General features: G+C 46.0%; 1 protein-coding gene across 13 annotated transcripts in view; it reads right to left on the minus strand.

Annotated features, from left to right (window-relative positions):
* LOC136522537 (transcription factor PHYTOCHROME INTERACTING FACTOR-LIKE 13-like) overlaps positions 1 to 13,587 on the minus strand; it is a 41,774-nt gene extending 28,187 nt beyond the window's left edge. For 2 of the 13 annotated variants that reach the window (XM_066516350.1, XM_066516386.1), the window contains exons 1-8: positions 13,288 to 13,587; positions 12,218 to 12,331; positions 11,276 to 12,074; positions 11,083 to 11,187; positions 10,918 to 10,983; positions 10,737 to 10,805; positions 10,352 to 10,673; positions 10,111 to 10,270 (exon numbers count right to left, since the gene is read on the minus strand). In XM_066516350.1, the coding sequence (XP_066372447.1) occupies positions 10,111 to 10,270; positions 10,352 to 10,673; positions 10,737 to 10,805; positions 10,918 to 10,983; positions 11,083 to 11,187; positions 11,276 to 12,074; positions 12,218 to 12,273 (1,577 nt within the window). In that variant the 5' untranslated portion in view covers positions 12,274 to 12,331; positions 13,288 to 13,587. Of the gene's footprint in view, positions 1 to 6,899; positions 9,999 to 10,110; positions 10,271 to 10,351; positions 10,674 to 10,736; positions 10,806 to 10,917; positions 10,984 to 11,082; positions 11,188 to 11,275; positions 12,075 to 12,217; positions 12,332 to 13,280 lie in introns of those variants that run through there. The other 11 variants (XM_066516400.1, XM_066516392.1, XM_066516381.1 and 8 more) reach the window with 10 other exon arrangements.
* Positions 13,588 to 20,369: the final 6,782 nt, after the last annotated feature.

Consider the following 20,369-nt stretch of genomic DNA (forward strand, 5'->3'; position numbering starts at 1 on the left):
AGCATAGCGACCGGACGCTATCTAGCAAGTCCGGTCATGTGTTCCTGAGAAAGCGTGGTCTCGGTCAAGTGACCAGATGCTGGGCTGAAGAGGTGACCTGACACATAGTGGCCAGTGTCCAGTCAGGGTGACGTGCGCTGACGTAGCATGCTGAGTTGATCCAGAGGGGATCGAACGTAGAGGCTGAGTCCGGTCACCTAGGGACCGGACACGTTCGGTTGCAAAATAGAGGCTCAGGGAGCTCTCTGGAAATGACCGGACTCTGAGGCTCGCGTGTCCGGTCTTGGCACAGAGGTGTGTCTGGTCATCACTTGACCAGTGGCATGCGGTAGCCGACCATTGAGATCAAGTGACTATGGTTGAATGGGGGTGACGCATGGCGTGCATCCGTTGACCGGACATTGGCTGGGTGCGTTCGATCGATTCGACCGGCGCGTTCGGTCACCCCAAGCTGTGCCCAGTGAAGGGGTACAACGGCTCTATTTTCTTGAGGGCTATAAAACCAAGCATTAGCTGGCCTTGGGCTGGTAGCTGAGCACACTAGAGCCTTGGTGGCTTATGTGGTAGTGCTTAGGAGCCCTCTAACTCACTTGAGCTTGATAGTGTTTATCCGATCGAGTGAGTGAGTGATTCTAGTGAGATTACATCATGAGGTTGCATTGAGTGGCACTAGGTGGTCGTCTTGCAAGCTGGTGGTGCTTGTTACTCTTGAAGGTTTCCACCTCCTAGATGGCTTGGTGGTGGTCTCCATCAAAGCCCACAAGAAGCTTATGCGGTGCTCTGGAGAAGAGCTTTATGAGGGGCATTGTGCTCGCCCCGCGGGAGCCACTGAAGAGCAACTCTAGTAGAGTAAGACGCGAAGGGCAACAAGTGGTCTGGCTTGGTCAAGTGCTAGAGCTTATGGTAAGCACTTCACGTGGGAGAGTGTGACTTGTGAGTCACCACTAGCAAGAGGACCAGCGGCAACCTTAGGAGCTTGTCTCAACTAGGGACATAGCGTGTTGGCAAGCATGTGAACCTCAGGATAAAAATCACTGTGTGAACATTGTTCTTCCCATTGGTTTGCAATCCCCGTACACAAGCTTGTAATTACTTTCATATACATTGTGCTTGTGTAGTTGCTCTTATCATTAGTTAGCTTTTGTAGCTCACTAGTTACCTTCTTGCTTGTGTAGCATAGAAGTTGCTCCCTTGCTTGGCTAATTTGGTTTGTGTAACCTTGTTAGTCACATTGCTTAGTTTGTGTAGCTAAGTATTTGTGCTCTCTAATTTGGCATTGGTTGCCTTGTTATTGAGCATTGCTAGTGAGCTTAGGAGCTTTGTGCTTTTGCTTACTAGAATTGTATAGGAGCTCCCTAATGTGCAAAATACTAGTGGCATAGGTTTGTGTGACCTTGCTCCTAGAATTGGATAGGTGAGCTCTAGCTAGCCCGACACCTTTGTTGTCTAATTAGGATCTTTATAAGGTGCTTGTGAACTTCGATAGAGGGGTGTAGTCTTGGCTAGATCGATTATTTTAATTTCGCATTTGTTTTGGTTAGCCGGCGTGATTAAATTTAGAAAGGACTATTCACCCCCCCCTCTAGTCCACCATCTTGACCTTTCACCCTTGCTGTTATTTATAAAGAGAGACACAAGATCAAGATAGAGAGATGGATCAAGAGGAGAGACACAAGATGAGACAGATAGAGCATGTTTGCGGTGAGCAACTCTGGTGAAAGAGCAAGCTCAATCCCAGTGAATAGGAGCTCCATCATGTTAGCAGGAACTTCGACGCCATTTCCTCAGAGACCACCCAGAGGATGTCATCGAACGACCTCTACAACTATACCTACAACATCGTTGACAAGCCAAAAGGCTAACACCAGTGCGGGCTCATCACTAGCTTAAGACAATGAGGCGAGGGCACTAATGATGTCCACCACCAACCCCCTCTCCAAGACGCAACTCACCCACACTGCTTTCTCTTGGTAGGCACACATCCTTCGACCCTTGATTGCCTTCCTAGGGTTGGCATCTGTCCTTGACTCCTCGCGTCTGGCCCTAGAAACCTCGTCGCCTTCCCTGCCCCCAGATCGGTGAAATTTTCGGCCGAATATATATATCACTGGAAATTGGCAATTTTTTCCTATCTATGACCTCCGGTTAATATAATACCGGTAATTTCGGTTTCATTTTGTTCAGGTTTTTCACATTTTAGCTAAAATTTCATGAAAATTTGAAAACCTCGACCAAAACCACAGCCGACTTTCATTGATTTTCACGATTTTCGTTTCTACTGGTCCTCTCTGGTATTTATGTCTTAAAACGGTAGGCCGAAACCTGGCCGCAACTTGAATGCTAACCAATCATGAGTTCGTGACCGGCCAGGGACTCGAGTTGTGTGCATCTGATCTGAATAAAACCACAACCGCGCTACCACTGGAGAAGAACTATGGAATTACAGTAATGCAAGGCTCAGGCCGTTCATTCGTTCGGATGCCGCCTTCCTAGGCCTGTGCGCTACCAGCCCAATTGGCCTGCCTGCTCTCTATGTCTCCCCCATCTCTCTCTCAAAAATATCTCCCCACTCCACACTCACTTGTCATCCCCACATGTGCCCCCATCCTACGCCGCGCCATCCCACTCCACCTCGCCACCGCGTCCATCCCTTACCGCACTTCATGCTCGCCTGTCATGACCATCCACCACAGCGCCTCGCTCCATGCTCACCCATCACGGCCACAGCATGCACCCTACCACCACCACCCCGTGCCATTAGGAGAAGGTCATTGTTGGCTGGGACATTGTCTCCCGTAGCTGACCGAAGACACCACCCACGGTAGGAAGAAGCGCATGCTCTTCATATGTTTCAAGTGCTTTAGATGTTTCAGAGGTATGTTGCAAGTGTTTTAGATCGGTGTTGTAAAAGTAGATTGGGAGATTGCATATGATACGATAGCTATACACGTATGTTGCAAGCGTCTGTTTCAAAATATTTCATCTATTTTTTAGACGTATGTTGCAAGCGTGTTTATCGAGATATTGCATATGTTTCACACAAATGTTGCAAATGTTTTATCTGGATGTTGCGTATGTTTTCTATGGCTTTCAAGTGTTTTTATGTGTTTTTGCATGCAAGTGTTTCGGTTGTTTTAGGCGTACGTTGCAAGTGTTTTATTTATGTGTTTTTGCATGCATATGTTGCTCGTGTTGTAATGGGACCCACTTGACGTGGCCGCCTATTGCTGCTGCTGGGCACCGCCGAGCGGGCGTAGATATCCGAGCAGGGAAGCAAACGGGGCCCAAGAGGTCCCCACGTGGGGTCAAGCGACGCGGGCGAAGTCCAGGCAGCAGGGGCCCCATGTGGGGCATGCGATATGAAGTGCAGGTGCAGGGGCCTACACGTAGGCGTCTGTCCGGACGTCCTGGCGCTATGATTACCGGTGGAATTAATCTTGCAAATTGAACGTCCAACCCATCTCCGTGAAGGACCGTGCAGCAAGCATGTGTGTCATGTGCGTGGTTGGCCATGGCAACAAATCAAGCTTCCAGCGGTTGGTTTGAAGGTCGTCACAACGCGGTCGAGGTACAGGACGAGGCCCAGGGAGTCCTCGAGCGTGAGTGTGAGCGCCGAGGGACAGGGGAAACATCGAAACTAGCAAGCTAATTTTAGGGTGTTTGATGTAGGGACTAAAGTTTAAAAGGTGTCACATCAGGTGTCATATGGATGTCATATGGGGTGTTTAGATACTAAAAGTAAAACAAATTACAGAAGTCGTTAGTATTCCGCAAGGCGAATTTATTAAGCCTAATTAATCCTGTTAATAGCACATGTTTACTGTAGCACCACGTTGTCAAATCATGGACTAATTATGCTTAAAAATTCATCTCGCAAATTAGTCTCAATCTGTGCTTTTAGTTTTGTAATTAGTCTACATTTAATACTCCATGCATGTATCCAAACATCCAATATGGTAGCAACTAAAGTTTAGGATTACTGTCCAAGATTCACCTAGAGGGGCAAGTAATCAGCTTGCCATCTTTGACAGCATCTCGTGCGCGCGTTTTGCTGACCCATATTATCTATCTTGCATAAGACGGCGACGACGACGACGACAACAACAACAACAACAATAAAGTCTTTAAATCCCAAACAAATTGGGGTAGGCTAGAGTTGAAACCCAGCAAAAGCAATCAAGGTTCAGGCACATGAATAGCTATTTTCCAAACACTCCTATCTAATGCTAAGTCTTTGGGTATATTTCATCCTTTCAAGTCTCCTTTTATTGCCTCTACCTAAGTCAACTTCGGCCTTCCTCTGCCTCTCTTCACGTTACTATCCTAGCTTAGGATTCCACTACGCACCGGTGCCTTTGGAGGTCTCCGTTGGACATGTCCAAACCATCTCAACCGGTGTTGGACAAGCTTTTCTTCAATTGGTGCTACCCCTAATCTATCACGTATATCATCGTTCCGAACTCGATCCCTTCTTGTATGACCGCAAATCCAACGTAACATACGCATTTCCGCGACACTTATCTGTTGAACATGTCATCTTTTCGTAGGCCAACATTCTGCACTATACAACATAGCAGGTCTAATCGTCGTTCTATAAAACTTGCCTTTTAGCTTCTGTGGTATCCTTTTGTCACATAAGACACTAGATGCTGGGTACCACTTTATCCACCCTGCTTTGATTCTATGGCTAACATCTTCATCAATATCCTCGTCTCTCTGTAACATTGATCATAAATATCGAAAGGTATCCTTCCTAGGCACTACTTGACCTTTCAAACTAATATCTTCCTCCTCCCGAGTAGTAGTGCCGAAGTCATATCTCATATACTCAGTTTTAGTTCTACTGAGTCTAAAACCTTTGGACTCCAAAGTCTCCCGCCATAACTCCAGTTTCTGATTCACTCCTATCCGACTTTCATCAACTAGCACTACATCGTTCGTGAAAAGCGTACACCAAGGGATGTCCCCTTGTATGGCCCTTGACCTTCATCCACCACTAAGGCAAACAGATAAGGGCTCAAAGCTGACCCTTGATGTAGTCCTATCCTAATCGGAAAGTCATCCGTGTCTCCATCACTTGTTCGAACACTAGTCACAATATTGTTGTACATGTCCTTAATGAGCCCGACGTACTTCGTTGGGACTTTATGTTTGTCCAAAGCCCACCACATAACATTCATTGATATTTTATCATAAGCATCTCCAAAATTCTTTCTTAGTCCCACATTCTAAAGTATCACGAATAAAATCGCTCTATATATCTTTTTATCCTCTAATAACTTTTTATGTCTTGTGCGTACTCTACAGAGTCAGCCCTGTTATTTATTTTTGACTAGCGAGAAAAGAATAACAGTATTTTTGAAGATCTAATTTAAAAAACTATTGGAGGGTAATTTTTTACTAAAATTTTTATTTCTATCAATTATAAATAAAGGATATAAAGAGACGTTTGGAGATGCTCTAAATAAGATATGGACGGCTATTGCTTGCAAAGTTATTCATCGGGAAAAACATTTTTTTAAGAAAAATCTTGGAGACCTTGGTGAATTGGACACAATGGCAATTGGCAAAGAAGCAGGTCACCGACGAGCCGAGCTGCATGAGCTGCATGGCTTCGTTGTCACAATCAGGTCAACGTCAAAACAGCAAGAGATAAGAATCATACTTATCATCGCCTTTTCTCGTTCCAATTGGTCGGAATAATAGTTGTTCTTGCTCACGAAAAAAAAAATCTCCAGAATCTATTTAGTGATGCGCTGTGGGGGAGTGACTACACAACAATCGATTGATTATGTTTCGTTCTATCAACCAGATTTTGAGCCAATGAAAAACTGACAGATTGGGTCACAACTCAATCCGAATAAAAATCTGGAAGATACGATGGAAAAAAAACAACCAGATTTAATTAGGTAAAGAAAATAAAAAACGATTGAAAAACTAATATGCCAACAACCAGATTTCAAAACAAATCAGTGGACCACACCAGTACCTACCTCCACCAGATAAGATGCATTCACGCAGCAGAAAAGCAGAAAAAGGAACCTCATAGAAAAATGCACGAATCTCATCAGAAACACAACCATAGAAAAATGAATGATTAAGAAACAAAATAATAACCGAATGATAAATAGAAATTCCCATCTTAAATTTGACCGAGCTTATATACTAAAAAATACTAATATTCATGATATCAAATAAATATCATTTGATTTAGAAATATATTTTCATAGTAAATATATTTGATGTCATAAGTATTGATATTCTTCTATGTAAATTTAGTTAAACTTTGAGTTAAAGATAAAACCAAAACGCCACTCTTTGCGTGACGAAGGTAGTAGATAATGGTAGAATGTAAATATTTCATCTGTTCAGAAAATAAAATAATTTTTAGAGTTGTCTTAAATCAAACTATTAAAAATTGACCAAATAAAAAAGAGTATCAATATTTGTTCAGTTCAGCCTATAAGAATGTTCAGCTGAGAAAGATACATATGTATTTAACTGAAAATATGGTGTGTGTGTTTTTGAGAAAAACTGAAAATATGGTTGAGTACACAGGTTAGATCTTGGGCCCCTACTTGGACTGGGCTCTAGGCTTTTGCATCTTTTGCGCTCCCCTAGGGCCTAACTCTAGGCAAGGCAAGTAATGTAATTATTACTATGCTCTTTATTTGGTCAACGAGTGATTGATCGTTTTAGTTTTATCTTTTTTTACTAATTTTAACTAATTATACAGAAAACTTTATTAACATCTAATCATATATAAAACCAAATAACTACACTATAAACATGTATTAAATTGTGGACTTAAATTAAATAATTACAATGACAATATGAAGAGAATTGTGTAGTAAATACACGTCGGAATAGCCGTAAAGGAAAAAAACTTTCTGCGGCAGTAGCACAAGAACAAAAAATATTTGCTCTTTGAGCGCTTCTATATTCTGTACAATGGAAACTGCACAAATCATAAAACACCAACAATTACAGTTGCTTTTGGTGTTTTAATAATAAGCTCTTGAACTTCTCATTTGCTTTGCATCTAGCAGAGACAGCAAAACAGAAGCACCAGCTCTTTAACCCTCTCGGCTTCGTACCCATCTCAACTCAAGAATTGAGAAGATAAACTAAAGACTAGTTAGCATGGTTCCAACTAAAAAAATCATGCTAAGTACGATCTGTTAAGAGATCAATCCCTTGCTAAATTTCTGCACAGATTCCAAAATGGGTCTGCAAAAGAAAATGCCCCCTGTTATTTCATCAGATTTTTCCTTCTGTGCAGGTTTTTTTTTCTTTCATACTTGTCAAATTAAACATCAGCTCAGACATGTGATTTGTCCTTTTTGTTAGTCACCCTATAAACAAGAAGAAGAAATCAGATAAAATCCAAAATAAATTAGTTAAACTGCAATATGATGCTAAAAATCCACCCATGGACATCCGAGGACATGGATATATGAACCAATTGACTAGTGTACTGATGGTGACAAATTAAGCTAGGTACAATACAAATACACAATTGACGTTCCAGGCGAGCAATTCTAATTAAGTAGAACGACCTAACTTTTGGCATATATGTAAAAACATATTCTCCCACCATCCGAGCTATTTTTTTTTCAAGTGTGTGTACAAGTGGAAAGGGACCCTAGTGTAACATCGCAACCTTATCTTGTCCAATTGCATCATATTTTTCTTTTCATTACCGAATTTTATTGGTACAATGGTCAGACGGTACGTAGTTTTCGTGAGATACCACTAGGTAGGGTTTTGCTGACCTCACAATAACATGAGTACATTGAGCACGTAAATGAAATGTTTATTATTTGGTTAGGCCTTGTTTGAATATGTTCATGTCCACCTCAATCTATAATTCCATATATGTTGAAGTAGATTAGGATAAAACTTAGGTGATTGATGTAATTATATGAGTGCATATAATAAATAAGCCCTTAGTGGTTATGGTTTATATATATTGGGCTATAAGCTATATATAGAGGCCATTTGGGAAGGCTTCTAGGCTCCGGCTCCTCCAACTCATGAACTGTTCACCATACTGTCCATCCAAATCCTTTTTTTCCTCTCTTCTTCATATAAATTAGGAGCTAAGAGGAACCTATTTTTTTCTCTTCAGCTCCGGCTCTTCGTCCACTATATAACACATAGCCGGAGCCAGGAGTAGCCCGGTCAAACAGGCTCAGTGTCTATTTTGTATAGCTTGCATATGGACTAGGTGGAGTAAAGGCAGTTCCCACATCGATCGCGGTGTGTTTGTTCTTACTTCTCAGGGAGCTTTTTTAGGCCATGTTAAGGGTGTTTGGGACTGCCCAATAAATTCCATCATCGAGCAGCTCCACAAAAAAACTTAAAGTTTGTGGAGCACCCTTTAGGTGCTCTCACAGCTTCACCTTTTTTCCTAGGGCAGAATTGCATGGAGCTGGACATGTTTGGCTGCAAAAATGTGGAACGGAGTTGAAAAACGTAGAGCGGAGCAGTCCCAGACCCCCTTAGTAAGGATCCAAAAGTGAGCGGTGTTACTTTCGGTGCTACTCCACTAAACAAAAACTTTAGAGCACAGAACCTTCCTCTCCATTGTGCTGCTAATGATTGGGCTGAAGCTGAACTCCAAAAGGCTAGTTTCCTTTCTATCCCATCATTTTCTTGCATTTCCCCCTTCTGTAAGCAGCTTTGTTACTTTTACTTTTCAAAAGAAAGCTTCGTGACTTTGTCCTTCTATGCCTATAGAGTAAAAGAAACTTGTGCATTGTGCTAGAGGCAACAAATTTTCGTCTCTCCACGGAAAACTAAGAATGCAACACATATGAGCAGCTTCAATGTGTTCAAAAATCGACTCGCAAACTGAGTGTAGCTTAACTGATTAGGTTTCTTTGTATTAGAACCTGTCCATTCGTGTTTGAGTTTTTGGTTTGACATGGATGCTCGTATTTTCCTAAATTTATTCCAGGATTAGACGGCGTAGTTTTTCATTAGCAGGCGACATGCCCATCAACAACGAGGTGACTGTGATGACTCCATCAATCTCGAAATCTGCCAGTCCGGTCTCAGTGTTGGTGCACATAGTGGTAGGGTTTGTGTACATGCATTCATGAGTGAGCGTACGTGCATGTATAGGTGTCTATCAGAGCAGAAAATCGGCGTTGAAGTTTGACGTGGTGTTTGGAGGAGTTTCTTTATGCAAATTACCTTTGCTCAATCAAGTAGAAAAAAAATTTCACAAAAATCACTTCTGCATTTACACTAGGACCTTGGAGAAAAAACTGGGTTTTGGCTACTCTAAATTCAATTCTCACCTAAATCACTTCACCTCCTCTACACACCCCTCCTTGACTAAAATCCTCTTATCAGAAAATTAAGGAGCTGGAACTCAGAATCAGAGGTCATTCGACAATACTCATTGGAGCAGCTTCTCCATGAGAATCATTTCTCCCTAACCAAACAATAAAAAGTTGCCTAGCTTCTGGTGGGGATTAGCCAAAAAGCATTTCTCCATTTAAACTGTCAGAGAATGGAGCTCTACCATCTATCTTGGATCGTTGAGGGCTGACAGTGAGGAGATAGATGCCCTTGGCAAATGATGGAAGGCACGAAAAGTAAGCTCCATTGCGCCGTCAAACCGTATCGTACTTGTCCCTCGCTTTACACGTTGAGGGGACCAAACTCTAAAAAAGTTTATTCGGCGCGAACCGATCCAACTCGAGACACTCAAGTCAAGCGCGAACAATATATTCCTGTACAGGGCCGGCGAAAAAAGGCCCCAGTTCAGTTCTGATCTCATTGTGTATTGGGGCCCAAAAATGTACCAATACCAACCACCAACGCTAGAGCTGCCTATATCTAGCAAGACACTAAATCTTCTGTCTGAAATTGGACAGCCACTAGTGTTGCTTTACGTTGTTTCTTTTTTCCTTTCATTTTCTCGTTAATAAAGCTGCTAAATATTTCATTGTTGGTGGTACACTCAGGGCCAGTTTCTATCTATCCTGTAATAACCACCAACCAAACATGTTTAAACCAACGGCTACCTTTGTTGCAGTGAACCTGTGATCCCAGAAGCAGAAGATGAGGAGAAAAGGAGAGCGAATGGCACCGTACCTGGTCCTCTGCTTGGCGCGCTCTCTGGGGGCAGCACTCCGGGCGCGGCGCCGGCCGGCATGCTGCCACCGGGGCCCGGCACGTGATGAAGCTCTGGAATCTGCTGCTGCACGGCCTTCGCCCCCAGCGGCGGGTAGTAGCCCACGCCCTGCACGTAGTGCTGCCCAAACTTGTCAGGAAACACACACAGGCCCACAGCATAGGGAAATAAAGAAGGCGGCAGGCAGGGGACGCGGCGGACCTGGTGGACCTGCGACGGCGGCGGCTGCAGGTGGCTGACGCCGAGGTAGTGCCCGTACGGCTCCGTGATGCCCACCGCCGCCGGCATGTGGTGGTGGCCGCGGTAGCCCGGCACTGGGTTGACGTTCACCTGCGCGTTGGTGGGCACCACCGGCTGCGGGGCGGCCATGAACGGCAGCCGCGGCATGGACGGCATCGCCGCCGCCGGGCCCATCCCGACGCCCATCCGCGGTAGGTACTGGTGCACGCCGGGGAACATCACCGCCGGTGGCGCCGCGATGCCGCTGCCCATCCACATCATCTGCATGCCGCGATGCCGTTGCCTACGGTTAGTGTCAGTGATCGACTTGCACGGCGAGGGAGGACGTGGTCGCTGTCTCACTGACCTGCACTTGCAGCTGCAGCGACTTGAGGTACTCGATCGCCTCGTCAAGCATTGACGCCTTGTCCGTCTGCTTCACGTAATGCAACAACAAGATTAATACTGATCTACTGTATAAAACACTGTCCACAGGTTATGATGAAAGTGATAATGGAGCTACTTCTTGTCCAGTGCAGTCTACTAACCTTGTTGCAGTGAGGTATGAGCTCTTGCAGGGCTCTCATCTTCTCGTTTATCCTGTCTCGTCTCTTCTGCATTGGGACCAAAAACATCCATGTCAGACAGTCAGAGATCGTCGTCGACTGTTCAACGAGGGCAACAGCTAGCAAGGAGGTGTTGTCGTCACGCACCCTCTCCGAGAGGTTGTGCACTTCGGCGGCGCGGCTCCTCCGCGCCGTCGTCATCTTCTGCGGCGGCTTGCGCGCCAACATGGCGGCGGACTCCGACTCCGCGTCCTGCATCATCGTACCATTGCCGGGAGCGTTGTTATTAAACAATAATAGACGGGCCGACAAGGCAATCGTCGTCGAGGAGAGACGAGACCTCGCTGGGGCTCTCCGAGTCCTCGGTGTCGAGCCGCTTGCGCTTGCTGCTCCGGTTGCTGGTGCTTGTCGGCTCGGTCGTGGTGGTGGTGGTGGCGGTGCCGAAGCAGTAGTTGGACCGCCCCGACGAGGACGCCTCGTTGCCCCTGCTGCCCATGGCGTTCGCGTTCGCGCGCCCCGGCGCGCCCACCGCGCGCTGCACCAACACCTGGTTGCTCCCGCAGATGCTCGACCCGATCGCGCTCAGCATCGACGACGCGCCGGCCTCCGCCGCCGCCGCCCCCGCCGCAGCCGACTTCCCCGCGCTCCCCGACCGGACGATGAGGTCCGAGAGGTCGCCGGCATTGTCGCCGCCGTTGGCCAGGCTCCTCGTCTGCTGCCTGGAGCAGGACGCGGGCGTCGACTTGGGCGGCGGCATCAGGTCGCACGGGTCCTCGGACACCGGGCACGCCCCGCCGCGCCTGTCGGCCTCCGCTGGAACGACGTGCCTGCACGACTTGCCCACGGCGGCTTCGGTGCCGGTGCCACCAGAGGCCACCGGCGCCACCGGTGTCGCCGCCGCCTCCACCGCTGCTGGTGCCTCGTAGAAGAACTCCGAGAAGATGTCCTTGTCGAGCGAGTCGGCCAGCGCGAAGGGGGACCAGAGGCCGCCCTCGTCTTCTTGCGGCACCGACGCGGGGGCTGGAGGAGGCGCCACCACCGCAGCCTTGTCGGGCCTCGGCGGCACCTTCCGGTGGGTCTGGCTCTGCATGACGACATGGCCGTTGCACCAGAGCAGCTCAATGAGGTCATCGTCTTCGCTGCACGCACGCAACAACACAGCAGAATCTTGAGTAATCCCTCCCTCTCGCAGGAAGATGAAATCAATCGACCGATAGATGAAGGAGATGTCTCTGCTTCATGATCTCCATCGATCAAGCAAGGAATCAGAGCTAGTGCTCACCCGAGCGGCCTGGAGGTGTCTCCCATGTTGCTCCAATCATGGACGAACTGGTTCATCGCTCAGATCACCACCATCGATGAGCAGCCAATCACTTGAATTCAGTCAGAGTGCACGCTGCAAGAACACACAAGAGGGCAATCAGCATGAGCTGCAAGAAGCAGAGGGACGTGCATGGGAACTGAAAGCGTGATCTTAAAAATTGTTGGCAACTTTCATTTATGCAGTTGTCAATGGAGGGAAAACTGTAAACAATGACGTCTCCTGTCCAGGATCTTGCAGCACACAGGAACCTTTTTTTTTTGGCCTAAAATGGAGGAAGCAAGCAAGCATGTGCCACACACGCACGCACATGAAGCAAGGAAGCGTGTGTCACTCATCTATGCTCGCTCTCTGTCCATCTGCTATGACTGGCAGCCTTCCTTTCCTGTTCCGTTTAACAAAGGGGGAAAAAACGCAGTAGTGTTCTATAAATTGGAGGAGATGCCAACAAGAAAAAGGGATGGAAATATGACAAATTGGCAGGCCCTACAAGGTACATGGATGGATCTGGGAGAGCAAGCAAGCAGAGCATGTGAACTGTGGAGTGCAACAAGAACATGAACAGTGATGGATAAATAAGAGAGGGAAGAAAACAAAGGAGAAGCGGAAAGCAGGATAGACGTGTGGACACCACATACTTGCAAGGGGAGAAGCACCTACTCCGCCTGCCTGCCTGCTCAAGAGCAACAACCAAACACCGTGCAAAGGTTCTTTTTTTATATATTGAAATTGCAATCTATAGCAAGAACACTGGATACGAGACGAGATCCTTCATTAAATTAAGTTACTAACAGAGGAGCTTTCTATCAAGTGTAAAGTTAAGATTGTCCGGTGAGAATGGACGGACGACGGTGAAAGTGAAAGTATCATATCAGATCTCGCCTAGAAAAAAAAAAACAGCTGCGCAGTAGTATATATATATATTATTATAGAAGAAGAAAAGAGAACATAAGCGGCGAATTCGAGAAAGATGGAGATACGGTACGTAAGAAGGAGAAAGAAGAATCAGAAAAGACGAACTGACCAAGTACCTTGCCTCCTTGTTCGTCTGCGGAGCTTGGAAATCCGGCTTATCGAGGGGGAGCAGAGCATGGCCACACTACAGACGGGTTGCCGCAGGCCTCTTTCTGTGACTGACCGCGACTCTCGCTTCTTCCTCTCTTCTAGAGTCCAGAGCTGGAGCTGTGATGAGGAAGAGGAACTACAGGTGGTGAGAGAGAAGTAGATAGCGCGACGGACGGGGGAGGGGAGGATGAGTTGCTTTTATTCAGTTGAGCACCATGTTCGCTGGATCGTATCAATCATGCTTGTCATACAGTGTTTTTGTGTTTTTTCTCTCACAGCAACACGGCATCCGTCGACTTATAAGCCATTGCGGTGTGGGAATCGAAGTGGATTCCAGCAGACAGGGACGCGCGAGAGCGACGGGAAAGCGGAAGAGGGATGGACTGGACTGATGCCTGATGGTAGGGGTCCGGTCCGGTCCGGGCGCCCGGGGGCGAATAATGTGCAAGCTGCAAGAACACACAACACCTGCTGGCATAGCTGCTGCTGCAGCCTTGCAGAGCACCGCAGCGCAGCGGCGGCATGTAATGTGCGGTGGCGGTGCGGACCAGACTACTCCTAGAGAGGACGACGTACCAAGCCGCGCCTTACCATTTCGAGTAACCAACCGGCCTGTGTGCTAGGCTGCTAGCACTAGCAGTACTAGTACTAGTACTAGTACGCTGGTACCTGCTGTTGGGCGCCGCCACCGTATCTGCGGCTCTGCCTTGCCGGTGCTTCGCCTCGCACCTGCTGAGTGCTGACGATGATTAGGGGAGAATCCACAGCACAGCTCTCGGTTGTTTGACTGCTCCAATCCTGATGTGGGTTGTGGGATGTGGCACCCCAGACCCCACCCCCGCGTTAGGTGCCGCGCTAATCTATCCCGCATTTGGTCTCCGTTTCTCTGGTTTGTTTTAGGACTCGTTTGTTTTAGCTATACGCTCTGTTTGGGTTGGGCCGTGACTTTTAAAAGTTTGGGTGAGCTGTGGGCTTTAGATAAGCAGGTGTGGTTCTCTTTAAAAAAAAGATAAGCAGGTGTGGCTTATGAGCTTCGAAGAAGCGCAAAGCCTTTTGGTTGATCAGTTGTAGCTTTTGAAAAAGCAGCCGGCAGCAGCCCCACATGTCATACACGACCCCACATGTCAATCTCTCCCTAACTCCTCCCTCGTGCTGGCCGAGGATGGGGCATAGGCTACGCATGCCGCCGGGGATGGCCTGCGCGCTGGAGGACGTGCTTGCCGGGAGCAAGGCCCGTGCTAGCATGGGGGGCGGAGGTGCTCGCCGGGAGCAGGGTGGGGAGAGGGGAGGAGCGAGGCGGGAGAGGCGCGCGCACCCGTCGGCACTCGCCCAGTGTTCGCCGGATCCGCGCGTCGCCGCCGGTCTGCCCAGTCAGGCCGCGCCGGGCCAGAGCACGTCTTTATCACCCCCAGCGCTCACCCGAGACGCCCGCGCTCCCATTTTTTCATTTTCTGGCCTCCTCCTTCGCCATTCGCAGTAGCGCAGCAACCGCCGTCGCCATCACCGGCACCAGCTCGCTTCACCTCACCCATTCGCCACCGCAGCCACTCCACTACCATCACTGGGTCTCACCGCACCCACCTGTGCTCACCAACAGCGCCTGGTAAGCCGCCGTGCCGCGCACGACCTCGCCGGAGTATCACCACCGAGCCCCGTCGTCGTAGTCGCACCATCTCTGTCCACCATGCGTTGTGTTGTCTTGTGCGCTAGGTTCGCCATGGTCAGTAGATGCTCGTCCGAGCTTTAGCTTGAGTCGCCGTGGTCACCTCCAGCGTATCGCCGTCGATCGCGTCCGCCGCGCTGCCATGGCCGCCGCCGTCGTCCTTCGCGCCGTTAATCCGCCCACCTAGACAGCCTAACGTGTGCGCGAGGTCTAGAGGGTCACCGTAGACTAGGTGTCGTCGCCGGAGACGTCGCCGCCGGCGAGTTAGCGCCGCGCCGTGTCATTTCTCTGTTTCGGTTTCACTGACGTGTGGGGTCACTGAAAAGCGGGTCCCAGCTGACAGTGACTGTGAAGCTCAGGATAGTTCATTTATTTCTTGTTTTATGTGCAACATTGAAAAATGGATAAGTTGAGCTATAGAGATCCAAATATTGTGAACCAAATTTTGTAGTGTTTCTTAGAAAGTGTAGTATTTATGAAAAATATAATATTAGCTTTTGTAGTAGAGTTTCTGGAAGATTTAAAATGAAACTTGAAATGTGTTTTGAAATGTATGTAAACTTGTTTAATTTATATCTAGAGTTCCTATGCTCCAAAAATTATGAAATTTATGTGGTGAGCTGTTCTTGATAAGTATAAGCTCTGGTAAACATTTGAGGGCCATAGCATGACTAGATTTCTAGTTATCGATTTTCCTTTTATAATTAGGTGATCCTTGTGTGAATTTTTATAAATTAATTATGAATCCAATACTCATGAAATTTATTAGAGGTTGTCCTAGTACCATATGGATGCTAAGAAAAATATAAAATATGTTGCTTGACACTTTTCACTAGGGTTTCCTATTTATGCTATTTTAAGCCTTTATATCTTGTCATTTTTGCATAGGACGTTTTACTTGGTAAAATGGCATGAAACTTTTACAGTAGTCTATTGGTAGCACTAGTAAGCCACTGTAAATTTCTGAGAATTTATGATGTAAATTTAGTATATGTTTATTATTTACCCTAATTGTTTAATTAAATTAATAAAGGCATTTGAATAATTAGATTGTGATTAAGCATGATGTTTTCTATGGTTATTATGATATATAGTAATTGTTGAGGTCAATGGTAAGGCTTAGAAGCCATTGATTGTATACAAATAACTAATTATCGCTTTATCATTCAACTACAAGACTGCATGTATAATTTTGATTGTGTGGATGATTTCATAAGGGTAATGGTCTCTGCTGTAAAACTTGTTCATAACAAAGTTGTAGATAACTTACTAATATACCTTGTGTTAAATTTGCACAATCATAGGACTTAGGGTTTTCGAGTTCTAGCTGTTACAAGTTTGTTGTCCGAAAGGTTTACTTCCTGGACAGATTTGATTGAATGAATTGTTTGCCCTATATAACTCTTGAATCACAGTAAGAGTATTAAAGGAAAGTTGTAGATAATTTTATAAGCTTTCCAGAAAATTCAAGATCACCACATTTTGATAAGTAGAACTTCAGTTATGAGTAAAACAAGTAGCTGTTATTTTGCGGTATAGTAAATGTATTGTTGAAGTAGTTGATTAAATAATCAAGAAGAGATATGCACATACTCAGTAAAATGTGATGCACTTGTTATTACTTTAACACCATGTTGTTAAGAATGCTTACAAGAATCCATTCATCATGTATCACCATACTATACTTGTCAACATGAATACATTCGCAATATCTTATGTCATACTCATACATCTAGGACCGACAGAGGAGATAACGTTGCTGGAATTCAACGAAGAAGAGGAAGGGGACCAGCAGGAGATTCCTCAAGCCGCAGCTCCCAAAGGTGAGGAGCAGACCCCAGAAGAGCTTCCGGAGTGCCCTGACCACCGTCCCACTTTCTTTCTAAAAGGCAAGCCCCGGAGCATTCTAAGTCTCCCAGTATTTTACAAAATATTACTCAAGTCCTTATGATTGATGCATTAGGTTATAAGAGTTGATTGGAACCACTTGATGCATATAAATTCCGTGTCTAGAAATACTACCTTTAACCCTATATAGGTCTAGGATCGAGTATATGCTTAGCTATGCTTAGACCGGTAGAAGTCGGGTGATTTCCTGTCACCTGCGAGATATAGGTGGATACCGAAGCACGGTTGGCTATATTTTCTATTATGGAAAAGAACCATGGGGTAAAAGTAAATCAAGGCCAGGCGGAGTCTATGATAGGTTGACTCATGTGATTCCGTCTATGCCGATTAAGGACCGTACCGTTGTTGGCACTTTTGACAAGATTGAACGCATGCCTATCACTTAGCTGGCCGGATAACTCGTTCCGACCGCGAAGCTGAGTAGCTCAACTCAGGCTGGGCCCCGCTCTATAAGAGTGCGCACTCTGGATGGTAGTAAGGATGTGCGGGGAGCCAGACTAAGCCCAAGGGCAGACTGGGCCTGAATGTCTTGGCATTTGGTTGTCCCTGATTGTGCGGCGCTGGGCGAACCCACGAAATATGTACTTGAGTTGTACCAAAAGTGACCTAAGGTGACTGTTGATCTAGTCTGCCTGGGTTTGTATTAGGAATAAATTCCCAGCTAGTTGAAATCGATTCGAATCGCCGTCTCTCCCGGATAGTGAGAAACTTGGCTAGCTCCAACCTCGTAGTAATTGTACTATGGAATAGGATGGTTCGAATGAACATGGAAGTACAATACCTGCTATGGTTATTATTGTATGCTCTTAAAATGATATACCACATGTTTGGCACAGGATAGTTGCTAATTTAGAGATGGATAGTCATAATTAACTTGGTAACAGAATTATAATTGTATAACTGAGTTAATCGCTTTTTATGTAAAATATTGTCAAGTCATCTCCAGTTATACAGCCTTGCATAATCCTTGGAGTCATTTTATTTCTGGTTTATGACGGGTAAGTCTAGCTGAGTACCTTCTCGTACTCAGGGTTTTATTTCCCATTGTTGCAGATGGCACTGTGTATCATGGTTACTGCAAGAGTTGCTTCTATTCCGCTGTGGATGAGGAGTAAGCCTTGGGTAGGCTTCTTATTTAATCCTTCTACATGCTTTTGTGGATTGTGATTGTATGTTGGCACTGTATCAAACTATGTTGGCAAATGCTACTTTCAAACTTATTTTGCTTCTGCTTTTATCTATCAAACTTGGTTTGTAATAACTTTGTTTCATACTCTGATGATGGAAATGTATCTGTGAACTTTATGTAATATGTGACATGTATGTTGAATCATGTACGATCTTGGTTGTTGTAAATCGTTTATCGAGACCCGTCGTGGTACTCGACGGACTACCGGGTTTATATGGGTTCAAGTATGACAGTGCGACCGCTTGCGGGCTGCCATTGTACTTGTACTCTTATAAATTGGTCGGTTCTGCGACAGCTGGTACTCGCACGGCGGAGTGCGGAGCAGGGAGGGAACGCTAGAGGAGGGAGGGAGGCCCCGATGGGGTCAGTGCCGCTCGCCCGCCACCACCGGTGAGGCACATTGGGGCCATGTCAAGTGACTGGATGTTGCCCGTTGGGCGGGTGGAGGAGCTCGTCGTGGCCCACGCCATCGGTTTTCCTCACGACACGAACAAAGCAGAAGGGGAAATGATTCGTTTTCATAACCAGTGGCTGGTGGATAATTTCTTTGCCCAAAAGCAGGTGAAAGCAGGGGGAAAGGTGTTGTGGGTTTTGTACTAGAATAAAAGCAGTTGTGGCTTTTCACCCCTTTGGTTGGCTTTTGACTTTTGCAAAAACACAAGCAGGTTGAAAAGCCGAACCAAATGAGGCCATAGCTTTTAGGTCTTTTTTTTTAAAAGCTACTCTTCTTGTTTCTTGTTTCTTTCCGCTATTGACATGTGCAATAAATTTTAGTTTCTCGGTAGACCAAAACACAGAAAAGCTACTCTCATTTGCCTTTTAGCTTTTATAGTTTATTTCCTCACAAGCCAGTTTTCTAGCTTTCCTAAAACCACCTTAATTGCGTCTACACTATGAAACATCGCAATGCAATTGTTAGAAGGTAAGAGAATCTTCAATGGTTTGGTAATGTCACTGTTAATCTTAGTTTGTTTGGTAGGATGAAAAAAACTTTTTCCAACCATTCTCTATATATTCACCCTAGGAAAAATAGAGGCATCCACGCAAAAAGATACATGGACGACAGCTACTCCCTATCATGGGGCGCTGTTTTTTTTTACACTCCATCGCCCCAACTGCCACCGCGTAGAGGTTCGTCGTAATTGAATCTTCAACTACTATTCTTAGATGGGAATACTGATAAGTAGAGCAAGCAATAGAGATTTTGTTTTGTAGATTTTGGTTGTGGGTTAAGGTGTTGGGATGGCCAGCAACAGTGGGCCATGGATGCAGGGGTGTCCAGTGGCCACTACCGCCTAGGAAGGAGGTTCGTCAAAATTGGATCTCATGGTTTAGAATCGTCTCCTCATCTTCTTCTATGATTGAGCGGGAATGTTAGAAGAAAATATATGTATGGTTAAAGATAATTGGAAACATATAACTCTAGAGAGAAAGATAGAATCCTAGAGATATGATATTGATTATTAGGCCTAGTACAACTTGTCTTGTACTCCAAATCTCTTCATATATGCACCTATATATACCCCCGGGGATCAATGCAATTAGCAACAAATTATTAACGTTTCTACCATATATATACACCCTTTTGAACAGGGAGCATCTTAACTATGCAGATGTTAATAATCTTTTTAGTACAATTTTATTCTATCAAGGATTGGACCTGCGATCCAAAGCGACGGATGACACCGGTGCTGCTACTCCATTTCACGCGCGTCGCGCACACGCAGGAACCTCTGCGCCTCCCATTCGGACACCTGCGCCCCCTCTACTTCAAGCGCTAGCATGCTCATTCCCCTCGGCTTCCCGTGCCCGGTCCATGCACGGCGCCCCAGCAACTCCCATTTTCACGCGCTTGGGACCGCTCGCGCCACGTCCCTGCCTCCATCCCCCTCTGCTTTCCGCGCGCATGCACGGTGCCCCAGCAGTTGCAGCAGACGGCTGCAATAGGTGGGTCCCGTTGCAACATGTGCAACCCTAGATCTACTTTTGCAGCACCCAGACGAAACACTTGCAACATACGTTCGAAGTAGCTGAAATGCTTGCAAGATACGTCTGAAACACTCAAAGAACACATGTGTAGCCATTGCAAAACATAAGCAACATCCAGATAAAACACTTAACATACGTATGAAACACCTGAAACACATGAAAACTACTCCTGCAACATGCATGTATATGCAACATCCAGATCTAATTTTCAACATCCAGATGAACGTCCGAAACACCTTCTGGTGGCCTACTGTACTTGAGAAGCAATCATCTGATTCATGTCACATCCAAGTTACATG

The sequence above is a fragment of the Miscanthus floridulus genome, chromosome 2, assembly GCF_019320115.1.
Source record: "Miscanthus floridulus cultivar M001 chromosome 2, ASM1932011v1, whole genome shotgun sequence".
Lineage (NCBI taxonomy): Eukaryota > Viridiplantae > Streptophyta > Magnoliopsida > Poales > Poaceae > Miscanthus > Miscanthus floridulus.